General features: G+C 32.9%; 1 protein-coding gene across 4 annotated transcripts in view; it reads left to right on the top strand.

The window, feature by feature from the left end:
* LOC105143238 (protein couch potato) overlaps positions 1-14,802 on the top strand; it is a 101,720-nt gene extending 86,918 nt beyond the window's left edge. For all 4 annotated transcript variants that reach the window (XM_087406420.1, XM_087406419.1, XM_087406421.1 and 1 more), the window contains one exon: positions 1,583-14,802. In XM_087406420.1, coding sequence (XP_087262546.1) covers positions 1,583-1,615 — 33 coding nt within the window. In that variant the 3' untranslated portion in view covers positions 1,616-14,802. The remainder of the gene's footprint in view (positions 1-1,582) is intronic.
* The last annotated feature ends 4,819 nt before the right edge of the window (positions 14,803-19,621 follow it).

Raw genomic sequence — 19,621 nt, 5'->3', positions numbered from 1 at the left:
CAAACACATTCAATCCTATGAATATTTTCTCTTCCTCTGTCCTGCAAGCGTATATATCAGAAAATCTTTCGCATTTACGCTTTTAATAGATGAAGGTGAATCTTTTTATAGAATTGTTGAGGAACAACAGAGAGCGAGAGAGAGAGAGAGAGAGAGAGAGATTTGAGTTGAATAGTCGAGTTTTTAATTTTCTACCTCTGGGAGAAGAGTTTTTAAGTGTTTTTGAAATTTATTTGCATTGATTTATTTAACAGAATTTTCAAGACTTTTTCATTTCTTGAATCTTTAAACCGTTTAATTTCTTTTTATGTAAACACTGAAAACTTTAAATTTCTTGAACTACTTAATACGTCGTGTATTTCTTTCTTTACACATATACAAACACACATAGAGTAAGATGGTACAATTTCGAACATAGTACAATTTTGAATGAAATAAAATAATCCAATTTTCGAGGTTCAAGTTTGATAAACATAATCTCATTGTATGGAGGATATTGGAAGGAATCAAATAGAGGAAAAAAAAGTTAAACTTTGGAATTGGATTCAAATTTTATTTTGTTCATAATTTTATCATATTCGAAATTATATCACCTTATTCTATACATAATATATTTTAAATTATATTACGAAATGTTTTTTTATGTATAATGGAATATATTATTTTTATTTAACATATTGAATATTTTTGATATTATAATTTTTTTTACGTTCAAAAATCTTTACAATATTAATACGTCGTGAAAAAATATTGTCGTAAGATTTAGGTTGTTTTATTTTCATATTTACATCGCTCCGCCTTGAATCTATTCTTGCTATGTAAATACGTTTTATTCATAAAATCTCTGTTTGTTCCTGCGAGATTTCTTTCAGACATAACAAAACTCAATCTATCTATATTTCTATATCTTGTGCTTCCCTTATTATACCTTTCTTTTCTTGGCCGTGTGTGTACCTTTTCGTCGACCGAGAGCTTTGAATAAATCGTGAAAGAGCGCTTTTCAGCACAGTCACGTCCTAATGAGGTACGCAAATTACTCAATGGCAATGTCGTCTCTTCAGCTTCACGCGGACACTCTTCATGTGGTAACAAGACAAATGTAGGTTGTCCTTTCATCCTCGTTTGGACTCTCGACCGAGTCTTTTTCAAACTATCACAACGTGACTTATTGAGAACCGGTATTAAAAAATTCGTTAGAAATGATCTTCGACTTTTGGTTTTGAATCCTCATGTCTTTCGACAATTGCGAAAGTTTATAATTCGATTTTAGATCTACTTCAAATATAGATACATTCAAAATTTATATGAATTTTTTACAATATCTTTGAACATACATTGAGTAATATTAATAATTATAGCTTAAAAATGATGCAATTTTCTTTCTTGTATATATATTATTAAGAATGTCTGTTATATATGTTTAGTGGCATAATTAAAGAATTATTGTGTTCCAAAAAGAATTAAATTTTATCTGGTCTCACATATTGATGACATGCGATTTAATTATAAAAACATCGTCTCGTTGCAGTTAGGATTTCTTACGTATCATGAATTGTCCTAATCGCTTGCATCAATTTTTCAGGGATCAAAGAGACAAGAAAACGGCCAACCTTAAGATTGACATCAATGGCATGTAAAAAGGCAGAGTATCGGGCAGCCCGAGGAGATGACAGAACGCGCTTTAGGACAGGATATCCACCGGAAAACAAGACACGAGGAAGAACCATACAAGAAGTCGCACTGTCGGAGCAGTTAAAAGATTCGTCGGCGAGAGATCGCGGGAAGCGAAAGGACGCAGGAGCAGTAACACACATACATATATATACAAGAAAGAAGGGAAGAGAAGAGATGCAAAAAATTGCGAGCGTGGGTGGAAGGGCAAGATTTCGCTCTTCCGCCCGAAAGGGACACAGCGAACACATCGGCAAATTCTTGTAAATTCTTCAACGTTGCAGAACAGAGGCGTGTTGGTTCGCGCGACTCTAGCGGGGGGCCCAATATAATCACATAATAATTCCTAGGTATATATATTTTTTAACGAACTTAACTTATCGATTCGCGTACCTACCTTTACCTACTATTTATTTTCACCGTGTCTTTGATCGCGATCGACGACGACGAAGCGAGAGACAGGGGCGGGGGTGATAGAAATGTGACTGGTGGAGCATCGAGGAAAAGGCAACAGAAGAATGAAGCAAGCGAGGAAACGGATTTTATTTCTTGTATGTGTATACATATGTAAAGAAGAATGGCACTCTTCGCAGTTACACGCGCACGTCATATCGCGATATTTGGTTACACGTACATGTATATGTACCATGCATACACACACCCATACAAACAAATACATTTATATGCGGCAATCGCGAAGATTTTTTCAAACATACCATGCCACCCTGGGATACATCCGCACGTACCATGAAATTTACATTCAACGATAAATCTATTGGATGTTTTTGGAAACAAATTTCTGACAAATTTCTTAAATAAGTCACATTGAGCTCGAATTTTCCAAATTGTTCATATTGTTGAAAAAGTAATAGTCATAAGTATCGAGCCTCGCAAAAATTAAGCTCATTAGCGCGTGATTAAAATACACAATAATGCACAATGCGAATCCTGGTGGTGGCTTTAACACGAAATTGCATATTCTACATACTGAAACGAAACAAGCGAGGCGAAGATGAGTACATCAAGCTTAATACCAAAGGTGCCCTAAGAAGTGTGTATTTATGTTTTATCATCGGCGCGTCGCGCGCGTAAAATGAACGCGCGTACATTTAACTATTGTATCTTGTTAAAAAGAGTCTAGTGTGAAGTCCTAGGTGAAGATGTAGTGCGTGTGCGTGTGCGTGTGTGCGTGCGTGTATGTGCCTGTATATGTGTGCGTGCGTGCGTGCGTGTGGTGTGTGTGTGTGTGTGTGTGAGAGAGAGAGGGGGGGGGGAGGGAGGAGAGGAGAGGAGAGCCTGAGCAGGAATGCAAGTGAAAATGGAATTGCAAATGATGACAGAACATGTACGAAAGAACATGAAAGAAAGGAAAAGTGATTAAATTGAGAGAATGATAGGTGAGAGAGTGTTTGTAAGTAATAATCTTATACATATATATACATAACGAACGCGAACATATCATAGGGTTAAGCCTGTAGAAGAAAATTCAAGTACGGCGAGAAGAGAATTTGAATCGTCCGCTTCTCCATAAAGTAAAAAAATCGCGCGAGAGCGGATGGAAGAAAAGAGAGTAGTAGTGAAGGTGATGTGCCCCGCGTGTTAGAAACGGCGGCCAACTCGGCACGTAATTTGCCCAAGTGCCTTTCTGTTGGTCGAGTCACAAGCTGTAATCGATAGCGTGTTACACACATAGATCTTGTCCCGATTTTTCGAACTCCCAAAGAGAAAATTCCCGGCGCTTCTCTAAACATGCAACCGTATCCGAAATACGTCCCATTCGCCTCTATTTCGCCCTATTGTACTTCCCTTTCCCTCCCGCATTCTCCTTATTTTCTCGGTGGCGGAAAGCTGCAATGAGGACGCATTAAAGATCTCATAATAATTCAAAGGCCAGAAGCGAGTTTTTAGTAAGTATTCGAACAAAATTCATTTCCCGAAATAGCTTAATAAATTCATTAATAGCTATCTTGATAATTTCTTTTTGATATGATTTTTCTTTGACTCTGTGCCGAATGCTTTCATAAATATTCTTAAATAGTAGAATGCTTTCATAAATAATCTCATGCAACTATGCGTACGTACTAAAGAAAATTATAATGATATTTGCATTTTATATTTGATGTATGATTTTAATAAGTTTACATTTTTAATAAGATTACATGACGAGTATTTTTATTGATTATAACATGAGATTATAAATCAATCTTGATAAATAGTCGTAACAACGATCATTAAAGTATCTTTCCGTAATTTAACGCAGCTTCCGTCGAATCCTAGAGTTACATGACCAACCTTTGTATCTCCCGTTATATCACTGGGCATTTATTACATGTATCCGCAATTAACGAAAATGGAAGTTACTTAAGAAATAAAAAAGCCGCCGATTAAACAGTGGATTATATTGGTAAAGGTGATTATCCACCGGCGTGCTCGGGCGAATCGATCGATCATCCACTGATCTCCCATCATCGTCGTCATCGATCGTCAAGTCATGATCGCGTCAGTATGTTCTTTATTTTTCTACGGAAAGCGACTGGAGAGCACTACGTTAGAATCACTCCGCGATATTGGGACTTGACGAATACACGATACATCTAAATATACGCGTGAGAAATAGAAGAAGAGATAATGGAAAGTAAAAGGATACTGTTATCAGGCAAAATATTCGAATTTCCACTTAACTCTTTGTGCTCTTACGTTCGAGTTCTACTTTACATATCAATGTAGGTTATCGAAAGGGATAAAAAATTGATATTTTGTAATGCTACAAATTTTGGATTTAACGCTACAACTAACTAACAAACCACTGCGATAAAAAAATGTAATTTACGAAACTTTAGGAGGTATAATCTAAGTTATAATCGAATCGAGGCCTTACAATTCGAGGAGCAGTAAAATGGACTAAAATTCTCATACACAAGAGTATCCATCTCAGATATTCAAAAACAAATGATTGCGTTAACGTGTAATTGAGTGATGAAAAAAAAAACTTGATTAGCATATCATTGCGGATAGAATAACTTTCATGCGCTTGAAACCAGACTTTCACATGGTTGGCCTTCTCTTAAAAAGAAGTATTATAATGTTCTCAATGCATATCTTTTGCAATTAAGAAAAATAGAATAAATAACATTTGAGTGCAAAGGGTTAATGGAATATGTCAGTGTCCACAGATAAAAATCTATGAATTTTTGAATCACGAATAAGATAAATATCTAGCAAAAAAGAAGATGAGAGAAATATAGCGAAGATAGGCTAATGAAAAATGTAAACAGACGAGTTTGGATAACGCGACCGTGATCGCTCGAGTATCGCGATCGCGAGGGATGATCATCGATCTTGGAAAGATGCGAGGATGCAGCGCGGCAAAAGCATTATTCGGTGTATTCAACAGTTCGTTATTTTGTAATTAGCCGTTAAGAGGCGGATTCGTCGTTATTCACGATTGCAATCGATGAATCGTTAGATTGAATTTTAAAGTGCTTTACAAGTGAACTAACACATATCAGTAGGCAGTACGCTATTATTACATTAACATAGAGTGGTATTCGCGTAAGGATATATTAGAGGTTAATATAAAATATGAAAAAGTATATATATATATATATATATATACATATATCTACAGATAGATATATATATATGAAGAAGAAATATATATAAACCACACTTTTAAAGTACAGGGGCGAGAAGTACATGTCAATCAGATATTTTGTACCGTCTCTAGAAAATTACTCTAGCAAGTCCGTTTTATTTCTTTTTTATATACGTATATAAATATACACGTGTATAGGCATAAATACAGTATCGTGAAAGCGAATCCTGCGCAACGCACTGCGAGATGAATCATGCGAAATGTGAGCGTGACCGGGACCCTATAGCGCTCTTTTATTCTGAAAGAAAAATAGCGAAAAGTATCGTTTATTGAGCGGAAAACTCGGGAAAAAATCGTACATTTGACAAATAAAATATAAATGAACAATTATTAATTAATAACAATATAGGGGATTGAAAACAAATGTTATCTATATAAATACACTGGAATCTTTCTTTTCTACATGAATATAACAATTTACGAAATCAATTAATTAACAAATATATATATAAAAGATATGTGTGAAATGTTCAAATATTTTGAAAATTAAGAAATCTGCAGCATTAAACTGATTTCATCGATTGTACGATTTTTCCTTCGAGAAGACACGTTCCTGCTTTGATATCATTTATTCGCATGATTGATCCACTGTACACTTCGGCAAATTACAACTCGAATGGTTTGCATACTAAAAAATATCTTATAAAATTTGATCTACAATAACAATTTCGCGTGAAACTCACTGAAAGAGGGAAGAAAGCGAGATCGAAGAACGCGAGATCACCAAAGATGGCAATGTATCGATCCAAAGACTACCAATAGACCTCACAAAGACTATATCACGCTGTGAAAAAAACCGTTAATATGCACCACCTGATGCTAGACTGCACCAATCTACCATAATAATAGCGCGATGAAAAATCAAGGCAGATATTTGAATTGCACGGAAATATTATAATTTGCCTTTGCTTTTTGAATTTCTCTCGTAGATCCCGATTCCGTCCTCGTAGAACATCCTATTATAGGATCGATTCTCGAGATTCTAAAGCTTCTACACATCTACAAAATTATACGAAAACCATAATCCAAAATTATATTAATTTGAAGTTTTACGTTTGATTAATATCAAGATAAATATTGCATAATCCATTACTTTTTTCAATAAATAACACATGAAAAGTAAAAAGATTGCATTGGCACTGCGGTAGTCAGAGATCGCCGGTAAAAACTTACAATTGATGGCGATGAATTGTCATTAGACTTTTTAACGATTAAAAAAATCGGGCAAAAAATAATAGAATGATTGAATTTTATATTTTTTTGTTTAAAATTGGTTATGAAAATCACGTTTCAAATTTGCCAGCGTCGAAAAAAGGCTACGTACCTTATCATAATATAAATATGAGCATATAGGGCAACCAGGATTAAGTGCTCCTTCGAGCCTGACCACACTTCGAAAGTAATGACCATAGTAGTATTGCCGAGACACCAAAAATGAAAGTGAAAGTGAGAGGGCACGATAAGATATGCGTAGACAAAATACATATCAATTTTCTAAAGCGCGCGAAATGCGAAGCGGATTTGCCGCGGCGATATATATCGGATAAATAGACAGAGCTTCGCACCGATATCAGTGATAAGTGTCAAGGATGGAAGGGAGTTTATACATTCCGGACGAATGATCTATAGAAAGGAGGGAGTGAATAAGAGGGTGAAGGTAGAGAGAAGTATGATAGTCTAAAAAACAGCTTTCTTATTATTTGAATACGATTTTGTTAATTGACTTAAGCAACCGCGAGAACTCGTTCTAGCGGCGGATTATAATACGTCACGATGTTTTTCGGAGTTTTATAACAATTGCGAGTAGATAGTTAAGTAATCGTAGACTGTTCTACATAGCTGTTAATCGTAGTATCACACGCGCTTTCTGTGGTATTTAGTTGATTCTGTCATTGATGTTACATCCGTCTGACGACGCGCGACGTAAGTAAAGACGAAACTAGACGAATATATATATATGTATATGTACCGTGGACTTCGATATCTTAGAATATAACTGCGATCAGACATCTGTATTTTTTTTTTCACTTTAAAGTACTCGTACGTTGCAATTTTGTTTATACGGAAACTATCATAATTGTCATGATATTTTTATTAGTAATGGATTTACATTAAAAATATCTATGAATAGTTGCGCGGCAAAAAATATGATGTCTGTTCGAAGCCATTAAAGATCGAAGTAATCCGTGGTATTTTAATTGAAAGTAATTGAAATAATTAAGCAACTCGGCGACGCACGTACGTGTGAAATCGAGAGTGTAGTCAATTTGTATATTGCAATTGTCGCAGCCTGGTGGCGAGTTTGATTCGTTATGTAGCAAAAATATAGACGGCTTGCGAGTTCTTATTGAAGCCGGTCGTGCTCAGGTAATCCACGTATATTATATTTATACGATTATGTCGCGCGTATCGTGTAATCGATTAACGTGGGTATCCTTTGCTCGGGCACATCGGTATCGCTTAAGCGAAATATTGATACCATTTCTGAACGACGCGTTGGAATGGTTGTAAAAAAGATATTAACAATTGGAATTCTAAAATTGAAATGAAATTAAATCTGAAGTTAAATGTGAGTGTGGTGAACAAACATGCTTTTTAAAACTACGTAAAAAGAATTGTGAGTTAATGTGAGAGATTGAAAGAAAGTTAAATATTTAATAAAAATTCCGCATGAATTAAGTCAAATAAGTAATATAATTAATTAATTAATTAATTAATTTTTTAATAGGGCATTCATTGATTTCTTATGTTATGACTGGTTATTGTGTTTAATTTATGAGACTGTTAAAGGGGAATCGATATGATTATTAGATCGCTTTGTAATTTTTGCCTTAACTGAGCTTTAGTATAAATTCGATTAATTTCTTTTAAAAGCTCTCGAATTTTCCCGAACAAGTTGAAGAACAATCTCACACGATCGTTCGGCATCCTCGCGTTGATCCTCTAAATTCGGAAATCCGCGCAGTATTTCAATGCATTCCCTTGAGACAAATATTTTTTGAGGTATAAGTACCTGAGGCTATTCGACTATTTATTATTTACGCGACTCGTGCAAGTAATCCCAAAGAGTTAAAAATGCTACTATGCGCCTTCATACGAAAGTATTCTCGCGTATGATTATCCTAATTATCGTCCAAGAGAGTCGAGAATCGGCAACTAGTTGGCTCATGCCATTTATCGCCAATTACTTCTTTAACTTCAATTATATCTTTCTTCTCTCGTGCATCTTGTTACACGAATAGTAGCGATTATTGCATGAGCTCTATATAATACATTGTTGTAATATTTATCAGTATGAGTGAAATTTGATTTTAAATCCCATAAGCTAATTACCAATTAAAAGAAAAGATTATTTATTAAAAAAAAAAAAATAAAATTTTGACATTTAAACATCGATTCTCGGAAAAAGAATTTACATCAGTCATTTTGTCACAGAATATATTTTGATGTATATTGCTGTAGAAAAATGGCTAAATTTATTTGTGCAATTATAACGATATGCTATATCTGACATGCGTTAAACACTTTTTATTAAGACTATTTTGAAATTTCAAAGGCAATGATTGGATGATTGTCACAGTGAACTACGCAACTATTATTTAACTCCATCCGTCTACATATCATTGTAGCCAAATTTATGATGTTAACATTTCTATTTGTCCTTCTTTAAAAATAAACTAAATTAATATTCCTTGCAAATTTCATAGCGTAATACTGTATCATTTTTTTTATTATCTAAAGGGATTCGATTTTTGCGAATATTATTCACTATGACGTATTCCTATTCAATCATCGATGGCAGCCTTTATACCCGTCCAAGCCACGATCGCAAGATCGATTCACAACGACGATTACGTATTGAGATCACAAATTTGGGGGGAGGTTGTGCACAAGTGAGCAAGTAAGGAGGGCGCCTAGAAAAGAGATTTTTCAATGTTTGGATATCGAAGTATGTACTTATCTAGAGGATCGTTCGAGATGAGAAGAGTCGGGACTTATAGTTGCTTAATTAATTATTTGTGCGTCTGTATATGTATGAGAGAATGCATGCGTGCATGTACGTGTGTGTTTGGATGGGTATGTGTGGGGCAAACCCGTTCATGAGATGAAAATATTAGTAGATGATGATATGAACGGATGTCTACACGACGAACTGTGGTAGTATATACCAAACGTTCACAATTTCCGGATGCGAAACCGGAATCCTTGACAAAATAATTAGGTGAATGAAATATATGTGAGAAGAGTTTTTCATTTTTATCCTGATTTTAGAATAACGTGATAAGTAATACCCATTAAGCGTCATAAAGTCAAAGTAAACGTGAAGAATTCTTCTTATAAATTCTTACGAATCGATGAATTATAATTTAACCATCTGTCAACGAAAATTAATACTAATATTCTTGGTGATCCTATAAATTGAGACGGATGGAGCAGTTTATACGAGGCATGCGAGAATTCTTAGGATTATAAGCTTATTCTAGCGTGTTCATAGTGTGTTCCGTGGAAGTCTCATGCTGTTATAGACCTCGCCGATTCCGCTTTCTGAATACGTGAGTGTGCCGATATATACATATGTACGTGGATTAGTATGAAATTGTGAATATCAGTACATTTTCGGATCTTTGAAGACCTGAATTTATAAAATTCCCTCTTTATGGATCCGTAAACTGGGAACTTTTCTTATTTTACAGAGAGATACGTTCGTTGATTTGTGAATATTTGATCGTATGGATCTGTAGATACAGAATTCAGCTTCATAAATCTGAGCTCAGGTGGACACTGCACACACGCACACACATACACACACACACATACTGTATCGCGTCCAATATACATCGGCCACGCGTGATTGAAATCTGCGTTTTCGCAGACATTTAAAAAGCATGTTGTGGATGTGTAAGTTAGCGTTGTGTAACTAGCAATTCTTTGACAGGGTCAATATATATTGGAGTATCGAGCTATCATAATTCATACATTTGGAACAAAATAACAAAATTTCAATGATATATCTTCTGGCGACAACCGATTTTGTGTTTTGATATACATTCCACGAGCCGAGGGAATAGAATCAGTTGACCATTAAATGCACATTGCGAATATTGAGAGAATATTTAATTTGTATAAGATTTCGTGATAACTACTTTGTGAATATTTCAAAGGCAAATTCGCGTTGTCAATGCTGCGACATGCGTAATCTCAGTTAAAAAAAAAAAGACAGAATATGACAATCACACGTGTCACGAGATCAAACAGTAACTCGAGATACTAGGATCGTTCGGCATCGCTCAATTTGCAATGAGAATTCCTGAGGGAAAACACGTAACTGCTTTTGATACTTATACATTGTACAGTGACGTACGATATTTTGAAAGTGATAAAAAAACACGCCCTTACATTCTTAACATATCAGAAATAGCGAAATCGATCGATCATTCATAATATATGCTGGGCCCATCTCCATTTCATAAAAGAACCCATATTAGAGTATCTTGTTTTGTTTTATTATTTATGTTATTGCTTATCTCAGGGTATTTCAAAGAATGATATCTATGAGTGAAAGATGAAGAAGATAATACAAATCTATCTAGTCTAAAAGAATTACGTTTTCAGCAGTCGATATATTATAATACAATGTATTAGTATTTATTGAGGAGAAAAGAAGATCTGTAAGTTCTACAAACTTACAACTCACTAGTATCTGCACTACACTTAATTTCCTCACATTGCAAATCATATATTTATGTAATATTAAGTAGTTTAAATTAGTTTTTTTTTAGGAAAATAGATTTGTTTTAATCGAACGCAATAAATGAGTTATTTTTTCGTAATACGGGGCTATGATTTTAATAACGTCAGCTTAAAAGATGACCTATAAATTATTTCCAGGCAATTAGATAAATACGTCCGGCATAGTAAATGATCGAGCGTTTCGCCGAAGTAATCTTGCTATAACTAAGGGCACGCACTGGACCACATTCGTCGTTCGTAGACAACCGCGAGCGTTCTGTGGCGTTTATTAATCGATAGATACACCCGTGTCTTACATTTGTATCCGTCTGTATGTATGTAAGGACGTGTCTCTTTGTGTAGCTACGTTGTCCGTGTATTTATTTGCGTGTTGTTTCTAGATTCACATCGCGCGCGTATTGCATGCGTGAATGCGCGTATGCACGCGACTTCGGTTTGCGCCCGGTGTCTGGGTGGAAGATAAGCGGGAGATATAATTGAAAGAGAGAGATGTGTAATTATGCATATAACATCGATGGAAGCGTTCAAGGAAAATGGGAATGTCCCTATCACGTGAATCTCGTATGCGTGTATATATGTACATGTAATATGTGCATTTAAACATGTAATTATTTATTGATCTGCATAGACATTTATTAGGATTGGCTCCAATGCATCGTGAAGACTCTTTGCCTTAATGTATATTTAAAACGTACATTTTGTTTATCTTTTAAAGTTTTTACATCCTCATAGATAAATACTTTTTTAATTTAAATCTAGTAGAAAAAAATTACTATTAAAATTACTATTACTATTTGGAAAAAATTCTAAAGTTTGAGAATAGAAGCAGACTTCTTTTTAAATCTTTTCAGAAGTTCGTTTTACATTCTCAGATATATATAAATGTGTTGAATGTATAAAATTTCGCGATTTCACGATGCATATACAAATGACATTTTGGGAGCAAACCATGAAATTGAATTGTGATTCAATTCAGGAAAACAAAAATTGAGAGTTATGATGATGTGTATATAAAAACGAATTCGCGAGTGATATTTCTATAGAAGGGAGAAATTTTGTCTGGTTACGTGGAGATTGATGGCGTGTTTCCTTGACAATCTTTTTGGCATCAGAGTCCCATGCTGAGCTCTGCACTTGCCGTTTCTTGTTCTTTACACTTGGTTATCGTACACTCGTTAGCCGCACGGATGAATAATCGTCAGAAACGCGCCTGCAGATCTCGCGAATCCTTACAAATCGGGAGCGTAATCGATTAATGATTATTATAATAATCGCTTCTGCTCTCGTAATCGACGTTGTTTATGGGAATTCTACGATCATTTGGATTACTCGAACGCGAAACAGTGTGATTTTTCTCTATTAAATATGTATGATGTTGCGTAGCAGACGGTTTCCTCCCACACAGCAAGAGATTTATGTGAACACCTGCGATGCGTTTACATAGAGGCAATTTATTTGTAAAAATGATTGATATTGCAAAGATTATTTACGGAATAGCAGGTGTCATTGCAAAAGAAAGATTAGTGAAGTGTTGTGGAAATATAAAATTTTTCACATTTGATTGATTGGTCGACAGACTTGACGCTCGAGTGAATTTAACGCTTTGCGGACGGAAGTGTGTGAGAATTGACGTCCTATACTTGGTCCGCTTTGGAAGAATACGGTGCGACAAATACAAATGTTATTTTTGCGATTGAATACGATCACACATTCGCTTAGGTATAATCGCTACCTTTGAGATTATAATTTTATATTTAATCTCTCATATATATCATGTGCATACAGCTGCAGAAACTAGTCCGTCCCCTGCGCTCGCTACAGAACAGCACAGTCAGTCCGCAAAGTGTTGAAAACTCGAATCTACATATTTATAATTGTGATAATAATAGTGAACCCATTTTATAGATTATTGTCTTACATATTGCAAATTTCACAATCCAAAAAATTATTTATTAATTTTTCTCTTTTTTTCACGAATGCGGCAAGATGGTTATTATAATCGAATAATAAATTTTATTACAATGCAATTTGTAGTCTAAATTGAAATAAATTATTTTAAATTGTTTAGATTATTAAATTTTACGTGAACAATTACATTTAGTGAAATTAATATTTATTATTATATGTATCTTTTTACTTATTTAAATTACTTATCATGCAATTTATGAATAAAAATCTCGACCATTTGTAGTGTCTTTTTATGTTATTCAATAGATGTTTTTTTCCATGTTACTCAATAAACTCGGGGTTCACTACGTATACATGTATTGTATAACAGAATATAAGCTGGCGGTTATGTAATTAACGATTCTGTGTCAATATTGTTCAATAATAATTGAATAGTACGGGAAACGTACACTATATTGGCAACATACAATTTTTGTTCATCAATTACACATACGAGAGCAATCACACACGCTAATCATCGAAAGTGACCCAGTACACAGGCAGCAAAATCGAGTTCACGCAAGCGTGCGTCGCTTGACACGACGACGATTACCCTAAAGTTTGTGCGTGCATAATAATAACTGCAACACTAAATAAAAATAGTAGTAAAAATAACGGTAATACTTTCGTATTCGTTACAAAAAGAGGGGGATACAATACATCTGACATATTTATGAGATAAAGTTCGCGCGTAAATTCGTAGATAATAACAATACCGATACCGATAGTAATAATAATGGATAATGATGAATAGTAATAATAACTATTATTATGATAAAATTAGCTGCAGCTTTCTGTGTAAGGTTATTGTGATATTTAAAGAATAATAACTTTACCGTAGCGACATTAAACTATGTTCAGAGATAAGAGTATGATATTTAGTGAGCGAATAATAATATTAATAATAATAATGTAATAGTAATAATACTAATAATTAATCAGTATGTCGACGGGGCTTGAGTGGACACGCCTCTCCGAAAATCGATCTACGGCGAGGTACAAAATCATAGCCGTGGGCGATCGCGACTCTCTCTCTCTCTCTCTCTCTCTCTCATTTCTTCTTCTTCATTTTCTTGTTTTTCTTTAATATTATATGTATGTACATCTATATAAATGTTTTCTCGTTTTATCAACATATATCACGGACGAGGTTTGAAACGACAATCTGAGGCCTCGTCAAATACTGCCGGATGCGTGACGGATATTTCGATGGTCGATCGGAATATGATAAAGAGAGTATATCGCAAAGAGTAAGAAAAATTGATTATTCTCTCATCGGAACTTATCAGTAGATATTGTGGGTCGGTGACCGTTCGACAATTCGGAACGTCCATGACGTGATCTGGATCAATCCGTCCATAACATGTCTCACGCCGGAGACATTTGCACAAACGCGTGCATATTAATCATTGGGACTACAAAAACATATCATCATATATGTAATAATACTATATATATATATATTATATATATTAACAAGAAAATATTAAGCAATAAGAATTTATTTATATGCCCGCGTAAAGAAAAAAAAATGAAATAGGACGAATGAAACAAGGAAGAAAACAAGTAAACATTAAACATTGCATATCAATTCGTGTGTCTGGGCAAGGATTAGCTTATATATATATAAATATAAATATATATATATCTATAATCTTTACTTCGTCGTTGTCAGGCGTTAATGTTAAACTTAATTATCATTAATTAATTATTAGATTGTGAAAGAATTTCTTCAGGTTCTAAGCAAGATTTGGAAATAATAAAACGAGCAAAATACATGAGCTGGATATTATTTTGCCTGTCAAAATCCTTTTATCCAAATAAGATCTACTTTTTTATCTTCCAAATTCTAAGATGAGGAGAAAAAGTTCTTACTTCTTTCAACTCTTTATTCCTGAATTATTATAAACAAAAAAAGCAATATTTTTTAAAAATAAAATTTAATAACAGTTTTAACTTCTCAAAAATTTATAAATTATCAATTTTATTAATTTTAAAATAATATAATACTTTACTGTTAATCTACTGCCGTTTTATTTTAGTAATTGAGCAATTTATATTATATTAAACCAAATGAAATAAACAAAAGGTTGAATGAATTAAACATTCGTCGATAATTTGGACGTGGATAATTGTATATGACTTCACGTTTATTTATGCATTATAACTTCTATCTTTATCCTATATTGACCTTTATGTACATGCACTTAAGACCGTTTACGCAGGCTACGTCAACATGACATACCACTTATGTTTCTAATACGCATGATAGTGCATCTCTGTGTGTCAACGTTATCAATAGCTCTTGTAGAACCGCATTCGATGCGACATCAGGTATATTCGTTTACCTTGCAATCAAATGCTCCCTTTGTTAAGTGTACGTCAGGTTAAAATACAAGATGCACTTGACAATAAATTTAGATGTATTGTTAAAATGAATACATAATTTATTATAAAACGTATTTCATTTATCTTAATCCTTATTTATAATAAGGAAATCTTAATCAAACGATAGTTAATCTAAAAAAGTTAAAAGTAGTTTATTATTATTGCAAAAGATAAGAAAAAATGATAAAAGAGAAAGGTGTTTATAATTAATGCAGTACATGGAAAAAAACAGCTGAAAACTTCACTAATTTAGCAAATCTACAATCGTAATATACAGATAGTCAATTTTCTATATTAAAGTAGCAAAGTTGACTGAATAATATTAATAATCGCTAAAATAATGATTTGTTAAACCATCCCATCTTCTTAATTATAGATGTTGAATTTGCTCAGTAAGTTACAGGTTTGCTGAATCATCCAATTAATTTTTTTTCCGTATATAAAAATCTATAGTTATATGTTTAAAAATAAATTTAATGTGTGCGTTCCGTAAATTTCGTAGATCAATTCCATGACTTGCCATTTTTAGGTTCACAAAATTACTTTAAAATTACATTTTGATGGACGATCAACTTCGAATGTTTTATTTCTTGTTTTAGCATGATTACAATAAGATCTCTCAGAGAAGATACACACGTAGATATCGGCAAGGCGCGTCTTTTTTGATTGACAGACGTACTATGGGAAAGTCATTTGACACAAAGCGTCGGATTGTGGTAATGATAAATGAGATTTCTGACACAGCAATATTTTCGGCTTTGCTGGAACGTGCTACTGTCATTTTTTTTAGAGGAAATATAAATACGTGCGAATAATAATTGTGGCTAACAAAAAGTCAACGATAAATTTAATGCGATTTTTGCAGCGGTATTAATTCATTACTCAACTTCAATAATTGATTTTTTATTTTTTAAAAATTGATTTTTTATTTTTATGCGCGATAAAAGTATATCTGCAGTATCAGTAAATGAGAAGTTGGCACCGTTTTATTCATATGTCAATATTCGATTCGTCGCATTCATTCACTGATCGGTTTTAATTGGACTCGATTCATGATAATGTCTATCTTACAATTAACAGGGAATCAAGTATGTTTGCCGCAGATGCTCGGATCTGGTGAATTAATGAAGTAAGCAATTCTCTGAACACACACATATACAAATACATACACATTCCCATAGCAACTATCCGCAACGGATGGCATTTGCAATTAGGACTAGCTAATTTCGAATGTGGCGCACCACGATTAGATTGTGCGTGTTGAATCATCATATAGATTATCCCGCTGACCCGTAAGGAATTATTGTTTAAGCCATTTTGTATACGTGCTTTAGTAATTTGTATGATTAAATATGAAAATATTTGAAATGTAAAATAATATAACATAATTTTTACAAAAATAATTTTGAATAGATTATATAAAAAGCAAGTTAATTACAAATAGTTTAAAGAATTTATTAATCAACTTAAAAAATTTATTACTAGAGAATGGAAATTCTGCAATGGTTTGCAGAAATCAAATTTGATTACTGAGCAAATGGGATCTCGGTTGTAAACTCAATTGCAAACTCAGTTAAACTCGTCTTTTAATACAATAAAGGAGGATTGCAATGAACATTGAGAAGTTTCGCCATGAACCATGTTGAATAAATTTTACTGACAATTCGCAGTTACGCAAGCCAGAAATTATTCAAAATTAATAATCACATTTAGCTGTGTCAGTTTAATCATACTGAACGATTTTTTTCTTATTCTTCCAGTGGCTATGTATGAATTCACTCGACTGTTTATAAGCCATTTAGATAATCTACACAAATGCGATCTTTTCTTTCTTTAACATTTTATATGTACTTATATACATATATTTTTGGCTGGACAGCTCGACAGAATATCCTTGAGAGAAAAAGTGTTTTCAGGGACAAAAAAGGGAGGATGTCAGGGCCCACAAAGAGGCCAGAGAAGAAAGTGGGAGCAAAGAATCGTATTGGTGTAGAAGGTTGATTCGGCTTCGTCTTGAAATAGCTTTAGACCACTACAAGTCAAAAATATACTGTACGGCGTTGAGTCTAATGCTGGACGAACGAGACGAAATAGGATGAAGAGAAAAATGCATGTCGATGAATAATGCGTTCCTTGTTAGGAACAAATCTTGAGCTCGATTCCCTATTAATTGTAAAATAGACATTTTTATGAATTAGGTCCAATTAAAACAATCATTGAATGAACAAAACGATTTATATTATGCGAATATTTTTTTAAGTTATGTAGATTGTAGAATAAATAGTGCTATTATTCTTTCTTCATGGTATCGATTAACAATATCGTTGACAAAAACTAGAAAGAAAGAGATTTAATGATAATTCTGGATGAACTTTATGATTCTAAAATGTGTTTCGTCAGCAAGTCAGAAACCTATCACAAACACTTTTGGATGTACGATACCCAGATTTAGCCTATCAACTTTTAAACTACATTCTGTGATTATTATTTAGTATTTATTACAAATCCGATAACATACAAATAGATGTAAGAATTTACTAAATTAAAAAATTTTAGATGCTTGTAAGAGATTTTTAGATATTTGTAAGTATATTAAAATAAAATCTAGGCATTTAGAATTTTCTTAAATTCTTAGAATTATAAATATATAACAACAATCGTTGAATTGATGAAATATATTTTCAATGGAAAAATATATTTATCCCAAAACTGAAGACTTGTTATCTCTGCCGACGAAAATCCTCATTTCTTAAACTAATAATCAACGTCATAGTTTAGAATTCTATTCTCGTTTATTGAAGCGCATATCTTCTTAGAATTTTCTTTCTGCTTGACACATGATGCATTGTGAAATTATATGAGCGATGAAACTTAAAATATGTAACTATTTTGTATAAATTTTTTAAGAGTTATATGTTCTGTTTCTTTGGTTGCTTTATATCGGCTTTATATTAAATAATTTATATTAAATAATTTATATTAAATAATATTTATATTAAATAATCGTAGAGAATTATCAACTTATTAGATAATTAATGATTAAACAAAAGAAACCTAAATAATAATACATTTTCTCTCTCTCTTTTTTAAGAAAGTTACTTCTATTTTATTAGAATACTGACTCATTTTATTGGAATGGTGACACAGTATATTTCGTAATTAAATACGCTGACTATGTAAACTAAACTCTGAATAAGATTTAAGCAAATAGTTTGTTTATATGTATAAAGCAAAGTAGATAGATTTTCTTGAACAAGACACAGTGCCAACGTGTGGGGTAATGGTGCCAGAGCGATGACTTTCCTCTGAACCGATTTAAAACTGTACTTCGCAGTAATTTTCATGAAGCTGACATGAGCCAGCTTTCGTGGATCTCGTCATCTATCGCCGGAATTTAAACAGGTTGGTGTTTAGAACGAACACGTCATGCTACGTCATCGGATCAATTTAGAGACAGTGATATAGAAAATCTGATAATCATGTTATATTTGCCGTCTAAGAAAATTTATTAATTTATAAATATATGAACAAAATTATTTTACATGTATACAAAAATGTCCACCGATTTAATCGATAATGCTGTGTTGAGATAATATTAAAAGTTTAAATTTTAATAATATAATAATTTAAAGTAATACAACAAATCAAATTTAGTAATAAAATAAAATGTTTTTTATTTATGCATGCTTTGATTACAAGTTATAATTAACTACTAATTGAAAACCTTATTTAATTTATAAAAATTGCAGTATGAAGAATAATACATATAGTAAATTATTTTATTATTCGATAAATCGTAATGTTTTTATTAATCGATGTTAATAACAATTTATTAACTTTTATTTTCTTCAGAAATGTACTCCGCATATATTCTAAATTATTCAAAGTTAAAAAGAAATTTTAGCACTTTATTTTTAAGTTAATAGTTAGCAGATATTATTCTAGATATATTTTCTAAAGCTCTAACAGCAAAGAAATTTTATGGCAAAACAAAATAATTTTTTGGTGAGAAAGTAAGTCACGCAAAGTTAGTGCTGCCGATCTAATGAAGATGAAGTTTTTATTGAGTTATAGCGCATGTCATTTGTAAGGAGTTAAAGAGTGAAACTTTCTTAGACTAGCAAACATTTCTGCTTTCTAAAAGCATTCATTTCCTTTGGTTGATTTTCATTAAATTTAAATAATTAACGTACAAGTGTTTTTTTGATG

This window comes from Acromyrmex echinatior, chromosome 5 (genome assembly GCF_024713525.1).
Source record: "Acromyrmex echinatior isolate Ae372 chromosome 5, ASM2471352v2, whole genome shotgun sequence".
NCBI lineage: Eukaryota > Metazoa > Arthropoda > Insecta > Hymenoptera > Formicidae > Acromyrmex > Acromyrmex echinatior.
Note: the sequence above shows the minus strand (reverse complement) of the source record. Positions and strands in the feature narration are given on the sequence as shown.